This window comes from Charadrius vociferus, unplaced genomic scaffold (genome assembly GCF_000708025.1).
Source record: "Charadrius vociferus isolate BGI_N301 unplaced genomic scaffold, ASM70802v2 scaffold301, whole genome shotgun sequence".
Taxonomy (NCBI): Eukaryota; Metazoa; Chordata; class Aves; order Charadriiformes; family Charadriidae; genus Charadrius; species Charadrius vociferus.
Window position 1 is genome coordinate 726,894 of NW_009646842.1, and position 17,636 is coordinate 744,529.

Consider the following 17,636-nt stretch of genomic DNA (forward strand, 5'->3'; position numbering starts at 1 on the left):
GGGGGTGGGGGAGAGGAGGCCCTGCCTTGCCCCACGCCAGACACGCCGGCGCCCCGTAGCCCTCACCCGCCCTTTCTCTGCTGTGCCGGGTTCAAACGGTGTTCAGATGGCGGTGCTGTGGCACAGCCGGGGTGAATGTGTGCGGCCCTGCAGTTTGGGAAGAAGGGGAAGCCTCCCTGTGAGCCACGGGGCCTTCGCCTGGTGTCTCATCCAGCCTAGGCTTGTTGGGGATGGGGAGGCAAGGGAATGGGGGGTGCTGAGGCGGGGGGGTGAGAGGTGCCGCGAGGCCGCTTCGGCAGAGCAAATGGTGGAGCATCCTTGTCTTTGGGAGGGCAGCCAGCCCTCCATCCTCGCGTGGCTGAGATTCCTGCATGTCTTCCCTGGCTTTAAATAGAGCGGCTGATTCTGGTGAGTCAGGTGTTCAGAGCGTGGGTCCCAGCAGCGCTTCTGAATTCTCAAGCGTGCCCTTGAGCAAGTTCCTTCTCATGCGGTGTTTCACCCTTCTTCTCATTAAGAAACATTTAAGTCTCGAAACAATGAGCTTTGGGTTTATGATGTCCTAAAGCAGAAGACATTGTGATCCTCTGGACTTGGCTGAGTAACTGCAGAACTCCCTTAGCTAGACAGTCACCTAATCCCTTTCCAAATTCCATCTGCCTGTTGGAGTCTGTGTGACAGTGAGGTCCACAGTATAGCATGTGCAATAAAGCACATCATTTCATTGCTCTTAATTAGTAAATTTCCAGTTTTCTGCCACTAATGCAGTTGTGCTATGTCAATTTTTGCTCACATGTATTTGCTGTCTTCATTCCCAGTGTTATTTTGTATATGCTATTATCTTAGTTTATCCTTTGAACTCTATAGTCACTGCATCTTAGCCTTTCTTAATATATTTTTTCATATCTCTTATCTTTCTTCTTAAGTTTTTCCTCATCCTCATTTTCCACTTTGGTTCCTGAAAAACTGAGAGTTTGGGTGGTGACAAGCATTGCTAGTGGGAGCTTTGTCAGTCTGTATCCTGTCCGCAGCTGTTAAGCGATAATCCTTGAATTACAATTACTTAAAACCCAAGAGATGAATAAGATGAACAAGAAGTTTGGGTTATTGCTGCAGTATATAGCTGATGTTATTGTTTTACCTAGTGAAACAGATCTCATTGATGAAGGAACAGTTGTTCACTTAATCTTCTAGTACAAGAACTGGGAACCATCAAATGAAACTTGTGAGAGATTTGTTCAAAACTAATGCAAGAACATAGCTCGTAACACAGTGTGCAGTTAAACCGTGGGACTGCTGGCCACAGGATATTAGAGGGTAAAAGCTTTTTATGTGTCCAGAAAGCATTTTTAAAAGACTAATGAAAAAGAATGTTTGAAGGCTATTAAATGCAATGTGACATTTCTGGCTGAGGATATTCCTGAGCTGAAAATAGCAGGAAGCTGGGAGAGTGTTCTGGAGATTAATATTTGTCCTACTCTTCCAGAGGTGATCTTTTTTTTTCTTGTGTCCTAAGCAGAATGCTGGTTTAACTGCAGATTTTTCTGCCTATCATTGCTATTCTTAAATGAAGATCTTCAAGCCATTTCAACTTTTGGCTAGCCTAAGTAAGGGTTGAAAAGTGAATTACCAGTAAACCTTGTCACCTCTGTGCATGTTCTTGTACCGTTTTCATGTCATTGAAAAAACGTTTTGTTTTTTTTATTATTATTTCTCTCAACTAATCCTCTTTTTCTGCCACCTCAAACGTTCGAGTTTTCCTTTTAAAATGTGAAAGCAAAATCTAGAGGCAAGTACTGTTTTCTAAGATAAAATTGCCTGCCTTCTTCCATTAGCTTTTTTTGCCACTGCTTTGCTCTGAGAGTACATGTTGTACTGGTGGTAAACTGCTGCTCTTCTCCATCTTTTGCCAGAATTGCTTTTGTTCGTGCTTCTAGAGTAAGGACTTCAGCGGTTTGGTTTTGTTGAACTGGTCTGTTTAAGCCCAGCATAAGGACCCTTGGTGACTGCTCAGTTTCATGTGTTTTTTTGTTATTTACCAGTTGTTGCAGTTTTGCTCAGTACTGTGACAATCTTTGTTACCCATGGATTTTGTCAAGAGTAAAATGTTACCTCCTGTCTGTTGATGGAAAAACTGAAAATTGTTAGGTCTAATCTATAAGTGATTTTCCTAGACTCTTGCAGGACCACCGCTGTTTGATTCTTTACTGACAACTGGTTTCAGAGCAGGGAAAGAATGGGGCTGATATGTTTTGGTTTTTTCTTCTTTTTGAGATTTTGGGGTCTAATTTTAGTCCATTTAGCATCTATGCTGTAGACAGAGTGCTAAGGCTCTAAGTATGTTTTTGTGAGATACCACGCTCACTTTTTGCAAAACTGCAGTATGTTACTTCTTTGTGGTTGCTTTTGTGAATCTAGCTTTTGTTTCGTAAGTTCCATTAAAAAAATATACACCCCACCCCACCCCCAACATTGATTAGTACAAAGTGTCTTTTAAGTCTATAGTGATCTGATTCCGTAATTCTCTTCTGGCATGAATCTCGGGCTATATAACCTTACCAGCATAAATTATTACAAATACACTTTTTTTTTTTTTAGTCCTGGTAGACATTAGAGGTCTTCTAGGCTAGTATATTTCCCCAGTCCCCTGATATCTCTTAAGCATTTCAATCTGTAGGTATGAAGTCTCCTCAATCAGCTGTTTTTAATATCCATGGCCATGGGGTTTTTGTGCCTGCTGATTTTAAAATCTTTGTTCCAATCAGATTTTGTTCAATTTTGCCCTCATTAGTATCGGACTGAAAAATAGCTCATCCCTTTGTGATGAGAGTACATAATTTTCCGTTTCTCCTGAAACAGAATAATTGTGGAGACCAATGCCTTTCATACACTGTGAGAGCTGTATCATCATGACTCTCTTACTGCTGATTAAATGACCACCATGCTAAGAAGTAACAATTTCTTTAACTCTTATTATTGATTTTAAAATTCTTTTCTTTTATCTATACGTATCAGTAGCTTGAGGAACTTGAACTTCGGAAACTTTTATATATACTGGAGGCATGGGTTCAAATTCATATCGTGACCATGCTCAGGTAGGGACTTCCTGAAGAAATAAGGTATTACGGAAAATATTACATAAACTTGTGTCTCCTTATGCACTGTTAGAGAGAAAAATCTTTAGGATACCAAGCAATTGCTTCTCTAAATGTTGTCCTGTTGTGGTGTTTGCTCAGCTTTTAGATAAGAAGTTGAAATTGCTCTATTCAAGACTTCTTAGACATCTTGATCTGTCACCACTGTACTCAATCTTCTCCTGAACTGGAAACTATACTTCTGGTCAAGAAAACAACAGGCCTGTAAGTCTGGAGCCTCTATCAGGCAAATTAGTAGAAACTATGGTAGAGGACAGTACTGTTGGACATCTGAATGAATATGGTCTACATAGGAAGAATCGGCATGGCTTTTGTAAAAGGAGGCCCTGCCTCCTGTGACTCCTGGGTCGCTACATAGGCTGTCTTGGTGTCCGTGCTTGATCACCTTGTTCATCCAGAAAAACTAAGCCAGGACCTTTACTGCTTTGCTTTGTGTTGTCTTCTGAGCCCAAGCTAAGTTCTTTGGTGATGTTCCACCTAATCCCAGACTCCCACTACTCATCATATGTTCTGAAAGAAATTGCTGCTGATCGGCTGCTCTGCAAGTCAGCACCACTGTGTAGATCTGCAAAGGGCTTGACAAAGCAGCGTGAGTGTAATGGAGAAGCATAACTAGTTGCTAGCATCGTTAGCTGCATAACCTTCTAGCTGCCAAATCTTCAACTCTTGGACTTCATTGCAATGGGCATCCAGGCCTCTCTTTTTTTTTTTTTTTTTCCTTTTTTTCCTCTCTCTAACCTGCAGGAATTAATAAGTGAAGCCCTAGCAGCAAAGGCTGTGAGAGCAATGTATGTGAGCACTGAGCTGTATAGACTTTTTCAAAGTAATTCTTCAGAACTCCAGCCATTTGTTGTCCTGTACCACCATACGTAATTCTGTTGATACACTCGATTCTTCCCTGATATCTTGTAGTTCTTTGGTTGGCTTTTCTTTCTTTGGAGCAGAGTGAACTTTTTTAAGCCTCCATCTCTTGTGAAACAAAGCGAATTTGGCTGTAGCAGATATGAACAACTCTCTCTTCGTCAAAGCCTGTTGTAGGGCTGTTCCTTGCAAATTAGTCTCAAAACAGTCTTTCGGGTACTGAGCATCCTCTAGAAGAACAGGGTTGTCGGCCAAAGGATCTGGAGGGACAGAAGCTGAGAACTGAACGTATCAGTTCTGACTTGTGCCTGGGTGGCAGAAACGGAAAAAAGGGATATGTGTCCTTTCAGCATTACTGAGGTGTGACTAGACTGACTGATGGTGATGGTTTGTGAGTTCCAAAAATAGCTTCCATCTGCTAGAGGTCATGGTCCTGTTTCATTGAGCATGTCAGGCTGGGGGTGAGCCTGGCTGCTGGCAGATAGTACAGATCTTGCTTACAGGGCCTTGCAAATGTGGGGCTGAATGGGTTATAGGTTGAAGACACAGGCAGGCTGAGGGGTGGGAGAGTTTTGTGCTGCCCTTCACTGAGCCAATGCTGCTGCGGGTAGGTGTGAGGCACGGTGCCTGGTGATCTCAGCAAAAGGTATTGCAGCGAGGTTGGGCAGCAGAAATGTTTGCTCTGGGAAATTCTGAATGCAAAGATCAGCAGCTTTGAGCTGAGGGACTGCTGAGTCCCTGTGGACTTGGAACTGTTTGTCTGAAATACTGAGTGAGGTTTCAGAGTGAGGCTGCCAGGAGATGTCCCAAGCTAGGCCGTTATTACGTTAATCAGTGTCAGAGCAGGAGGTCATGTGTGACGCAAGCTGGGAGACCTAACCTCCTCTCCTAGATGGAGAGGTTGTGGACAAGCAGGGTCAGAATTATTGCCCTGTTCCTGCACAGGGGTCATTCTTGCGTGTGCTGTTATATCCTAGATGTGGTGGCACAGCTGGAGCCATCCTGACATGTCCTCTGGAAGTGGTGAAGACACGTCTACAGTCATCCCAACTGACACTGCGGCCTCTGTGCCTCTCAGAGATACAGCTGCCGGGGATGAGCGTGAGGCTGATGAACCCAACCCCACCATCTCCTGGAGTTCTCAAGTTGCTGAGGTGAGTAGGATAGGGTATTGTGCATGTTAGCACCAGGGAGGTGATGGTTTGGCCTTCAGGTGGGGGCTGAGAGAGAGAGAGATGGAAGTAGCATTTGAGCTGAGTCTCTGGAAACTGCAAGCGCGGTAGGAAGTTTCATCAGAGCACAGGTACATCTACTTATCACAGTTGACCTGTGCTTTGAGTCTGCAAGGCAGCTTTTGGGACTGTGAGAAATTTCTCAGCTAGTGGTTTGATCAGACCCAGAGTGATGGTGTCAGCAAGAATCGGAAGAAATGACTGAAGGAGAGGGGAGAAGTGGTTGGAGAGGAAATGAGATTAGGGCAGAAAAAGGAAAAAAGGATACCACAGGATGTGAGGAGAGGATGCTATAAGAAGTACTGAAGAACAAAGAAGGAGGAGGGCCCCCATCTTAGTTATTATGCTGATTTGTCTGTTCATTTCCTTCTGTAGGGCCATCCTTGAGAAGGAAGGCATGCGATCCCTGTTCCGAGGTCTGGGTCCAAACCTTGTTGGCGTTGCTCCTTCCCGGTAAGTACTGCTCCCTGAGGATAGCTCATGCTGTGCGCTTTTTAAAGGACTTCTGTGACAGCTATTGTTCCACATACTGAAAGCAGTCTGGGCCTTATGCTCATCGTGCCACAGGACCCCTTCACACACGCATTTTCTGGACCTTCTGTTCGTAGTTGTAATATATGATTGCTGTGGGCCTAGTATAAATGGTATCTGATGTCACACTAGACAAACCTGTGCTGGGAGTAAGAAAAGTTGGAGTGAGACCCTGCAGCAGTGCTGTCGCTGCTCTTCATAGTTAAGCTCTAACCTCTTCTGTATTTCCTTCCAACCAGGGCTATATATTTTGCTGCCTATTCTGGTGTTAAGGAGAGGCTCAACGCTGTCCTTGTACCGGAGTCCAAGAAAGTACACATGCTATCAGCAGCCTGTGCAGGTGAGCCTCTTCTGTCTCAAATCAGAGCCAAGGTGTCCTGTCTGTCAGTGTAAATGGGTTTCATTCCTTCCTCATTGCTGCTCCCATCAGTCCTGCTCTCTTTTCTGAAGTTTTCTTCCTCCACACCTGGAGCAGTGAGTTCCTTGGGTAACCAAAACATTTTCTCACTCTTCATTCTTCTTAGGCCTGCCTCTTCAAGTCATGGATCTAGTCTTTACCCCTTCCACTGCTATCAGGAAAAGAGCTCCATTCAGCTCTGAGAGGGAGAAGGCAGTGTGTAATTTAGACCACTCACAGAATAATTTCTCTTGATATATCCCAGTTCTCTAAAAATCTTCCACTCTTGCATGTTTAGCCCGTTGTTTCCTGCCTCTTTGTAACACCAGGGCCTGTAGTAGGGTTATGTTGGAGGCAGAGGAGCTAATTACCACCAGACAAAGGCTGGAATGGGGGAGGAGGAGAATCAAATAGTCTGCCCTAAATGTCTCTTCTCTCATGGGAGCTCAAGGTCATTCTCAAATTGCAAATGCCTGCAGCTTGCCAAGCAGAATTCAGAGAGCTGATAGATAGGCACCTCTTCACAAACTGTCAGTGGGATCCTGGTGCTCATGGCTGTCTTCCTCTTCTGTTCTCCAGGCATTACCTCGGCCACGCTCACCAATCCTATCTGGTTAGTGAAAACCAGGATGCAGCTAGAAGCCAGGTGAGGCAGGCTGGTGATGCAGAGCCACTCTGTGTTGAATGAGGACTGGCTTGGGGGTGGGGTGGGGTTGGGTAAGGGTCTGTAACTCGCCATCAGAGCATAGGTCTTCAGTGCATGCTGGGGAGGAGTCATACAGTTGTGTTCACAACAGCATTTTAGGTCAGTGGAGCAGTATGCCGTTCTAACCCTCCCTCCTCTTTACAGGGCGAAGGGAGAGATTGCCAGCAATGCTCTCCAGTGTGCCATGCATGTGTACCGCACTGAAGGCCTTCGTGGATTTTACCGTGGTATCACTGCCTCCTATGCTGGAGTGTCGGAGACCATCATACACTTTGTCATCTATGAAGCGCTGAAACAGCAGCTGAGAAACAGCCATCATTCCCTTTCGCCGCCACTCACACTTTCACCAAACAGCCATGATTTCTTTAGACTAATGGGAGCTGCTGCTGTCTCCAAAACATGTGCTTCGTGCATTGCATATCCACATGGTGAGTAGATGCACTCTCCTTGCTTCTGTTCCCCTCGATGGGAGATGCTGTGCCTGTAGGATCGATCTGCTAATATCACTTCCTTTTTTTGTCTCTCCAGAGGTCATTCGGACACGGTTGCGAGAGGAAGGATCACGATACCGTTCCTTTATACAGACTCTGCAGCTTGTGGTCCATGAAGAGGGACCCTTGGCTTTATACCGAGGGCTCCTGGCTCACTTGATCCGCCAGATCCCAAACACGGCTATCATGATGGCTACCTATGAACTCATCGTACATTTGGCCTCTTCCACCTTGTAAGCACACTGAGCACCTGGCTGAGGCTGCTGCAGAGATAACAGGGACATCATGTTCCTGAGAATTGGTCTTTTTCTGTGCTCTGAGAGGTGGTACTTTTTATCACATATGAGAACTGGGTCAGGCATAGCATTCTCAGGACATAAGACTATTTTGTGCAAAGTTTTTGGCTCCAATGCGCACAATGTAGCCTTTCTTCTTTCTGGAGACTTGAATTATTCTGGTGCTGCAATATGTCAGGGCACTGGTTTGATATTGCCTGCTGTAAGCTCCCTGTATGAAACAAGGGCATGGAACTTACTAGAAAGGAGACAAAGGAGAAAGCATGAGTATCTTAGGCAGCCTCAGCATGTTCACTTCTTTTGGACCCAGTAACAACCATGCATGGGCACAGTTGGACATGAAGACAGGCTAGACCTGAGACATCAGAGAGAACTGCAGCGAGCAGAGATCTTGTGCTGACGCCTTTCGTGCCCTCAGAGGGGCTTTTCCACTCTTGCCTGCTGTGCCACCTTCCTGCCCCTAAAGAGGATTTCTCAACCTTGGCTGCCAGGAAGTGTCCTATTGCAGAATCTTCCTTTGAGTCCTTAACATGTTGCAGCCATCGCCCCAAGAAGTGTCAGGCAGCCAACAGCCTCTTTTTGTCTTGCAGGGTCTGAATAATCAGACCAAGTAGACCAAGGGAAGAAGCACAACCTGCTATGAAGCACTACCCTAACAACTGGTGCTACTGGGCTCATAGCCATGCTTTGCCAGTATCTTGTGTTTCCACCCCCTCCATTCCCAACAGAAAGAGGAGGACCCCTCTTTCCCGCAGACATGCTGGAGCCGTTCTGCTACAAGGTGGAACCCCTGGTGTGAAAAATAATTCTTTTATGCTGGTAAAGAAAGTGGATCAGGTGAAAAGATGAATGAAACTGAGGATTTGGCCTGTTTCTATTGATGATACACTAAGTGTATGGGGAGCCTTATTTTTTTTTCTGTAATCGAGAATTCAGTTTGCTGCATGTGTTACGCTTGCCTGTGACAGGCTGGGATGCCTTCTGTTCTTCCCTGGGTTCCTAGCCCTGTGTCCAGGGGAAGGCTACATTGTGTTTACAAAGAGGATTTTGATTCTCAAAAAGGCGGGGGTGGGGGTGGGGGTGTTAAGTTCAGGCGTGATGTGTTTTTCTTGTTCCAACACATACACTAAAAAATGTAACCCTTCCCCGAGATAAAGCAGTAATATCAGTAAATACATGCTCTGGACAATCTCCAGTCTCACAGTAGAGGCTACACTGACTGTTTCTTTCCCTGCTTGTAGTGAAAAACTGCAGAAGCCCTGAATATTTTATTTGAAATCCATTTATTTTAAAATCCACTTTTTTCCTCATCCTTCTTACCTTCATTCATTTAGTTTAGGAGTATCGACAATTTTACAAAGCGACACAAGCTGCAGTGGGGTTTTTTTGCATGAAACGAGAATAAACCTCAAACGACAACATTGAAAAAATATACAATATATATATATAATATCTGGGGAGGGGTTGTGAGAGACCCCACTCTGAGCCCTATGGCTGGCTCCTCCTTACAAATTTCTGTTCTTTCCAAGCCTCTCCTTTCCTCATCATAGTTTGGACGGTGCCACTGTCATGTGCAAGCGCCCTAACACATGTTTCTAGAGAGCCAGATGGGGGGTCAATAATGTGGGGAATGTCCACAATGAGAATGGAGGAAGATGAAGGAACATGGGAGGCAGAAATGACAAATGAGGGAGGAGCGCATGTGTACACGGTGGGGGAAGGAAGAAGTTAAAAGTAAGACACCTCCTCCTTCCAGCCATATGTTTTGGGGAGAATCCATTGGACTGGTGTTTTAAAGCTCCTAGTAGCGGTGAGACCCGTTGCTTTTGCCGATGATGTGTCGGTCATCCACGTCATTGCTGTCCGGGGAGTCGGGTGTTTCTGAGTCGGTGCTGTCGTCTTCGTCCTCCATGCCCTCAGTAGCTCTGCCCTCGCCGCTTTCTGCTGCCCTCTCCTGGCAGCTCTGGTAGGACTGGGGAGGTGAGACACAGGGTAAGGGGAAGGATCTGGCAACCCAGCTGCCCGCCCAGCCCCAGCCACTGTGGCTGCTCCTCACCTCCATGGGGTTGACTATGATGGTGAGGGCCGAGTCGTCCCAGAACATGTCACTCTCTTTGCCTCCAGTGCTTGTGTGGCCCCCTTCAGCAGCCCCAGGGACCTCTTGCCCCACTCCCCGCCGGTGCAGGGAGTGGATGCGCAGGATGCCAAGGATCACCATGAGCGCTAGGAAGCCCACACACACCACAATGATGACAGTAGCAGCACTGGGGACCACTTTGCAGAAAGAAAATGAGAAGGTGTGGTTAGAGTGTGTCACAGAAACGCATTTCCAACCTGACCTGCAGGAACTGGGGTTTCGGGGCACAGGTTGGGTTTTTGGTCTAGGCAGGAGTACATCCTGACTTTTCCGCTCCCCTGAGCACAGGCAAGTTCGTGCCTCCAGCTGCTGAATCTTCAGTTGAGACCTGCATGGTTTTCCAGGATGCCTAGGACCAGGCATCCTCTGATGTCGGCCCAGCCTGCACATCTGCACATCTTTATCTACAGAGGTCACCAGAATATGTGGCACAGCAGGCATGTCCCTCTTGGGAGGGAGAAATGTGGGCTGGGGAGAGCCTCTAAGGGCATGAGGATGATTTTCAGAGGATGTGATTTCTGTACAAGCAGTAGAGAAAGAAGGAAGCCAAAAGACGACTACTTTGCACATGGGGCAGAGGGGAGGGCTATGATGGCCTCTAATTACTGCCACGGTCAAAGCCTGACTTCTCTACAGGAGAAAACTTGAAATTCATTTAAGACCATTAGCCCAACTCCCAGCCCTTTCCTCTACACCTGTACGCCGAGCTTTAACTCCCCAGAGAACCACCTTCCCTGCAAAATTTATCCAGGCCCTCCGTGGGTTTGTTCTGGGCAGTTCTGTACAGCAGGAACAACTTTTCCTTTTCTGCTGCGATTGGGCAGAGCTGGGGAAGCGAGTGACAAAAGGCTGTTTTTTGGTGCTCATCCGTAGGCTGTCCCTATAGTGGCTCAGTGCCAGCTGCAGGACTGGACCAGCTTGGGATCAGCTGCTGCAGGAAGCTACAGCAAAAGCTAGCACCAAAGGTGCTTTCCATGTTCTCTACAACAGGGGGCCAAAACCAACGCAGGGTCCTCTGTAACAGTCCTAGAGCTTTCACAGCCTAGGAGGAGCCAAGTGGACTGGGGTCGTGCTTGTGGCACAGGGCTGCCAGCACAAACCAACAAATCTAATCTCTAGTCCAGCTTTCAGGCTTCTCTCTCCTCTGTTTTGGGGGCAAGAGTCTTCCTCTTGTCTGTGTGGTGCCATCTCCTATATTTTTCTGCCACCACCTAGTCCCATCTCTCTTTTTTTAGAGCAGTGGGAGTCTCGATTCTCATTTCCCTCCTGCTGTTGAAGCTTCTTCCTGAAATTACATTACCCAAGCCCGCGTAGCAGCTTTGCAAGGTGCATGAATGAAATTGTACCAGCTTATGGTTGTTCTTTTTAAACCTTCTCAGGTGCAGATTTCAGACTGCTTCTACATCAAGAAAACAACACACCAAAAGAGGAGGATTGTTGCACCAAGCTCTAAAACACAATTTGACACAGACAGCAGTCCATTTGCTAACGATGAGTGGGACAGGACAGTATAATGAGAACTCGGTAACATGGCTATAGGGAGCCTGAAAGGAATCCTCTGCTATAGGTTCTACCAGGATATCACAAAAACAGCAGCCTGACCTAAAGGAATAAACCCAAAAGATAGCGTTACGTACTTGGGTTGTTATGAGTGCTTGCCAAACTGTGCCCAGATAGCTCTGGGGGTAAGTGATGGCCTCGGTGCAAGAACTGCTGGGAACTCAGAATATGGTTAGGATGAGCAGCTCGGTTCATGTTGTGGAGGACATTCACCTGCAGAAAGACCGGAATGAGACAGACTCAGCCCTCTGCTTATGATACATTCTACATTGTGTGCATTCCTGTCCACCATGTCCTCTCCACACATGCACAAGCACCTATAGGTGCATGTATTGATCTCGTACCTCAACAGTAAACTCATTGCTGGAGTAGCGTCCATTCATCTCAGTGCAGGACAGGTGAAATTTCCTTTCATAAAGGGCAGCACCACGGTTGATGTGGTATGAGACCTGGCGTAGTATTTCCTCGTAAACTGCAATGCTCTCCACACCTGAAAGAAGAGAATTGGCGTGGAGCGAGGAAGCTCCTGCTTCAAAGTCATCTGGCATGATAACCCTGTAGTACCTAGGAGCTATAGAGGAATCCAAGGCAAAGCTGGGTTCATTAATTTTAGGAAGGGAGCAGAGAGGGAGTTGGCTGCAAAGGACCTGATGAAATCCCTGCTTGCATTGCTAAAACAAGTGGAAGGGAAGAAAGGATCAAGAGCAACAGCCTTGTTATGTTCTGGAGAGTACAACAGTGGTGTACCAGTCCACAGCCTGTGGGATGTGCTGTCCCCCAGTCATGTCATGCAAAATGCTGCTGGCACCTGAGCACACCAAACCCCAAGAGAGTAAGTCAGAAGGAGTGATACAAGCCTGGGTGAAGGCTCAAACACCATGCCCTAGTACTGTCTGCTGGAGGAGGAGCCACCTCCCCAAGGAAATGGCCCGGGACTTCCAAAACCCAAGGGCTCAACAAATGGTTACATCTCAGCATCTCACAAAGTACACCAACGCATCTCTAACATGGGGTTAAGTGCTCCTCCCAGCTATGCCTGACAGGCAATGAGAGGTGCAGTTAGACAGCTGTGGCCAAGGAGAGGACGCACCTGTGATGGTCAGATAGGCAGAGGTGTTGACAAGCTCCAGGCCCCGCTGCTGCAGCAGCGCCCCATCCAGGAGCAGATACTCCCTCTCTGGGTCCAAGTCATCTCCTACCAACGAGATCTCGCAGCCGTCCAGGTTGTGCACAATCTCATCGGACATTCGTGTGTCTGTCACTGAGATGCAGACGGAAAGAAGACAGGGCCAGAAAGCCAGGCAGCCATCAGTGAAGGCAGGAGGTACTCAGGGTGGTACCCGCTTACTTAAAAGTGCTCACATCATACGTAATGATTTGTTTTTCTCTGGCTAGCACTGACCTTGAGTAAAATCACTGTCACTCTAATTACTTGTTGGAGGAGTCCCCCTGCTTCTAATGACATTATTTATGCACATAATAAAATCACTTTATTTTGGAACAACATACTATTATCAGACTGGTTCACGATAACACATCTTGGCTGTAAGGACTCTGTTGACAATGACAATGTGCAAATTAGGAACAACTCCATCGCACATTCCCAGGCCCTGAGTGCTTCTGAAAGCTCTCCCCCGTCTCACGACTGCTGGTTACCATGGTTAAGATCTTATCTTCTTTAAAATGGCAACCACATTCAATGACTAACTGCTTTCAGCAGGGCTAAGACCAACCTGCTCTAAGTCAAGAAACTCCTCATTGTACGAGGAAAGGCAAAGCTGCTAAACAGAAAACTATGAGCAAAGAATCCCATTACCAGAAGAGATACGAAAGAAGTGAAAGGACACGTAGAGCACAGAGTGCAGAGAAATAATCTGAGGATGATGGAGAGAAATCGAGGGACAAGATATTACAGGGTGTGAGGAAACTGACTGGGGAATTCACAGGAATAAGTGATGCGGGAAGAGATGGGAGGGGGTGAGAAATAAGGAAAGCAGGAGAGAAGGAAGCAGGAGGAGACTGAGTAAGCGCAGGAGTGGAGAGGGTAACAGGCAGGGCATCCATCCAGGGCTGGATTCAATAAAGGGAAATGTAGGTAAAATGCAAAAGAGATTAGGAATGAGCAGCCTGGGAAAGGAGGAGGAGAGAGTGAGGCAAAGGAACTGGGTGGATAGAAAAAGTACGGGGAGGAGCAGAAAGGGATAAGAACCGATTAGCCTACATTGGCAGACAATGTGCCTTGCTTCTATATTTGTAAACTCTCTCCTATTTCGGGTGTAACGAGGGGCTCTACTTCCTCTGCAGGACAGCAACTTTTGTAGGTCTTTCCGATTTGTCTCTCATAGCTCCCCTCTACTTTACTCACCGGTACCATGCCAATTCTCATCCTTCTTGGCCTCCACCTGGTGAGAAATAGAGCAGGTGATCTGGAGGTTGGGGAACAGGGGGACCCCATCAGGGGCCTCAAAGTCTGACGCAGGATGAGCGAAGTGGGCATTGCCACTTAACAGGATCTGGGGGGCATCAGGCTGTAGCACCACAACATAACCTTCCACATCAGGAATGGAGACACAAGACTCTTCACTGAAACACCTGAAGGAGAACCATAGAAAGCATCAGCTGGCCCAAGCTTCCACCAACAACACTGTAAAAGAACAACTCCTACCCATTTCTGCCAGTGAAGGGCATGGTAGTCTTTGGACTACCATTAGAAAAATGGAAGTTTTTCTGACAGTCTTCCTAAAGTTTCCCTATAGCCTGCTGTGCAAGACGGAGAGGTGTGGTAGGAATGACATCACTGGGTTTCAGGTGACTTGGTCACATCCACACACCACAGAGAAAATTAAAACCAGCCCACAAGCCTGGAACACCATGAGTGAAGGCAGAAGTTCTGCTACCTGCATAGACCCCAGGACCCCCTATTACAGTGTTCTTGGATATTGGATACTTTAATATTTCTTTTCAGGAAGACTTTTACCCATTTCAAGACCATCAGTTAGAATTAAAATACAAGGTGGTGAAGGAATGTAATTTTAGTCCAAAGAGAGGTAATCCTCCCACTGAAGTCAGCCAGAGGGTACTGCTTTATCCACTCACTTGACGGCAGTGGTGAGCCTGAGTGGCCGAACTCCAGGGGTAGCAAAGCGCAGTGAATTCATGTAAGCCACGTGCTGGATTGCATGGTTGAAGGTTTCCACATCGTCACCCTCCAAGGTGAGCAGGGACTGAGAAGGGTTCACATGGACCTACAGGTGGAAGAGAAGAAAATACTCAGGGTTCCTTGGCGAATGCCAAGCGTCCAGGCTGAGTGAGACACAAAGGAGAAAGGTGGGTCATCGTCTGAGGTGGGGGAGCAGGCAAAGTCCTGGGAAGCAAGGCTGGGGAGGAGAGTGGAGGAGACCCATGCAAGCTGGGCAGATGGGCGTACCTTCATCCCTTTGCCCAGACTGTCGAAGTCACTGTAATCAAGCCCCTCACGGCAGGCATACAGGCATTCAATAACCTCCCGGCTCTCCAAGCTACCAGGGCGCACAGTGAAGCCAGCCAAGTAACCATGGAAGTAGTGGTGTATTGACAGAGGATCTCCTGGGGGAAACATGGGAGGTGGAGGGTGTGAGAGACATGGCGAGGAAGAGAGCAAAAACAACAAAAGCAACAGCGTGAGGGACATACAGATGTTAGGGGATGTAGAGAGAGACAGAGGGGTGCACAGGACATGGAAAAGCAAAGACAAGAAGACGGGGGATGCTGAAGTACGGATATGACAATTTTTTGAATTCCAGATGAGGGGAAATGAGAAAAACAGACCAACAGAAAGACGAGGGCAGTGAACAGTGGGTAGCGTAGAGAAGTTTCTGCCAAACTGCTGAATGCCAGATGGAAACAATTTCTTGTCCCCTTCTCACTCTGCTTCCTGTGAGGGCTTTTAAAAGAAACTATACATTCCATAGATAGTTAGGGATGAGGTGACATCTCCTGATGTCTCTAATGGCTATTGTGTTCTTCAGAGACCAACTTTAATGATCAGGCATGAGGACTCGTTTCTCCACATGAAAAGCATACTGCATCTCTCAAAGCAGGCTGTAGTCCTCCTATCAGCCTTTTCATGCTCCACAGGTATCAAAGTATCAAGGACCAATCTGCCAAATAAGGGGTTTCCTCCCAAGATGATGGGAGGTGGCAGGACAGGATTGGGGGAGCTGTATGAGGAAGGCACCATGCAAGAAGTGATAGTCATGCACGGTGAAGAGGGGAAGAGAACCATCTTCTTTCTTTTCCCTACCCTGCACAGGATCAGTGGAGTTCTCATTTCCTTTAATTTTCTCTTTGTTTTTCTCCTCTGCAAAAGAAGAACATTCAGACAAGCAATAAGGCATTGGAAGAGGGTAATTACAGGGTCAGGCAAGTACCTATACAAGTGCCTGTATCGGCCAGTCCAAAAGAACAGCCCCGGAGTCATGGGCCAAGCAGTGCACCCTTCAACCCTAGAGACAGCACATCACAGATGAAAGAGGGCAGAGTCCCTCTCCTGAAGGGGATGGTGAGACTGTAGGATGAGTAACTGATACAAGGGAGAAAGTACAGGGTTTTTTTTCTCCTTTCCCAATGATATCTATTTGGGGAATTAATTGATTCCCATTTATGGAACATGGTCCCAGCCATGTTTGCAACAAGCCATGTTCTCAACATTCCTTTGAAACTCAGATGGTTCCAGGAGGGTGTCCCAAGCTGACTAATGTTTGTTGGTTGCAAAAGGCCAATCGAAAGCACAGAGCTGTGGGGTGGGAAGATCCCTGACCTGGGAGAAGCAATACTACAGTAAAGATTTGATCTTGCTAGAAATTTCTGCTGGAGTGAAGGCAAGCAGCAGGCAAATTCCTTTAGTTCTGTCCTGCTTCAGCCTTGCAGGAGAACTGAAAGGCTTGGAAAATACAGCCATACATCTCTACAGAACGGGTTTTAACCTGGTAATGGCTTAACTGTGTTCTTAACCTGATCTTTTGTCCTCCAACCCAATTCCTCTACGGAATGATTTGTGACTTCTTCATATAGACCCTCAAGATGCAGAAATCCCCATCAATACAACCAGCAGCACAAATAGTATCATTGCCTGCTCTCTGGTGAAAAGCTTTGATAGAAAAGCCCATGCCTGAATGAGGTACAGAGTTTAAACTCTCCTCTCCCTGACAGCTGGTTATCCATTGCACGTTCTACTGCTGTTGTCCAAGAAGCTGCCAGTGACACTTGTCCCTCAGCTATTATTACTGCGTCCCGCTGGCTTGGTTCATAAGGAAGGAAGGGACCACATTGGCTTTGGTGCCAAAGAGGCAAGATGACTGCAATGGGGTTTGCATCGTTTAGGATTGGGTGGTGTTTCTTTCACCTCTTCTGTCTCCCTTGTTTCCCACATAGGAAGAGCATGGTTCATGGAGTGGGCACTCACCAGTCCAGCAGGCTCCAATCATGAGCGAGGGTTCCTGCCGTGGGGGGTGAATGAGGCCATTGTCATGGATGAGGGCAGGGTCATAGGAGACACCATCCACATAGAGCGTGACGGTAGGGAACTCCAGGTTGAGGGCATAATGGTGCCATTCATCATCACAGACCTGCAACAGACAGCAGAGAAAGGGATCAGCAAAGGGCAGGAGGAAAAGGGACATAGGGAAGAGCCAAAACTGCTTCCTCACCTGCTCAAGCTTCCAGAGGAATTTCACAGGCCTCGCACTTTCCAGCAATGGCCAGTAGAGGAAAGCAATCCGGCAGCCATGCACAGCCAGAGAGTAATGCGAGTAGCCATCCTCTGCCAGGGACAAGCACCGGGAGTTAGTTACATGTCACACCTCGGAGCAGTCTCCCTTACCAGAGCCCGGAAGCACACGCTGCCCGGCACAACCGGCACGCAGCACCACGTGCTCACCACGGGCTTGACTGCTCCCAGAAAAAAGCGACACTCGAAGAAGCTGTGCTCCTAAGGATGGACCCCACCCATGTCCCACTCTGGAACACAAGACATTCCCTCCCCTGCAGGGACAATCCCTTCTAACAAATTAGAGGCAGCGGGCAGAAGTGTCACCACCCCAGGAGAAGCATCTCACCGCTCTGCACGGTACTGCAGATCACCGTCTCCTCTTCCCGCCGGCCTTTGCCAGGCACCACAGCGTGCTTCATCCACACGGACAGGGTGAAGTGGTCACTCAGCCCCTCGTGAGCATTTGGCCCATTCACCACAGGCACCTGGGCAGCCTGGCTGCCATTGAACCAGTAGATGAGGCT

General features: G+C 47.4%; 2 protein-coding genes across 2 annotated transcripts in view; one reads left to right on the forward strand and one right to left on the reverse strand.

Annotated features, from left to right (window-relative positions):
• The first annotated feature begins 3,084 nt into the window (after nucleotides 1-3,084).
• On the forward strand, nucleotides 3,085-7,607 carry LOC104293333 (solute carrier family 25 member 36-like). Its single transcript, XM_009892834.1, has 7 exons — nucleotides 3,085-3,092; nucleotides 4,991-5,167; nucleotides 5,621-5,698; nucleotides 6,016-6,116; nucleotides 6,753-6,819; nucleotides 7,024-7,307; nucleotides 7,408-7,607. The coding sequence occupies exons 1-7, from the start codon at nucleotides 3,085-3,087 to the stop codon at nucleotides 7,605-7,607; spliced, it is 915 nt and encodes a 304-aa protein (XP_009891136.1).
• A 1,860-nt stretch (nucleotides 7,608-9,467) lies between these two features.
• CLSTN3 (calsyntenin 3) overlaps nucleotides 9,468-17,636 on the reverse strand; it is a 12,059-nt gene continuing 3,890 nt past the window's right edge. The window contains exons 6-17 of the mRNA XM_009892346.1: nucleotides 17,459-17,634; nucleotides 17,051-17,163; nucleotides 16,807-16,969; nucleotides 15,646-15,702; nucleotides 14,791-14,948; nucleotides 14,460-14,608; nucleotides 13,729-13,955; nucleotides 12,454-12,624; nucleotides 11,708-11,853; nucleotides 11,441-11,576; nucleotides 9,723-9,940; nucleotides 9,468-9,638 (exon numbers count right to left, since the gene is read on the reverse strand). Of these exons, the coding sequence (XP_009890648.1) occupies nucleotides 9,468-9,638; nucleotides 9,723-9,940; nucleotides 11,441-11,576; nucleotides 11,708-11,853; nucleotides 12,454-12,624; nucleotides 13,729-13,955; nucleotides 14,460-14,608; nucleotides 14,791-14,948; nucleotides 15,646-15,702; nucleotides 16,807-16,969; nucleotides 17,051-17,163; nucleotides 17,459-17,634 (1,885 nt within the window). The remainder of the gene's footprint in view (nucleotides 9,639-9,722; nucleotides 9,941-11,440; nucleotides 11,577-11,707; nucleotides 11,854-12,453; nucleotides 12,625-13,728; nucleotides 13,956-14,459; nucleotides 14,609-14,790; nucleotides 14,949-15,645; nucleotides 15,703-16,806; nucleotides 16,970-17,050; nucleotides 17,164-17,458; nucleotides 17,635-17,636) is intronic.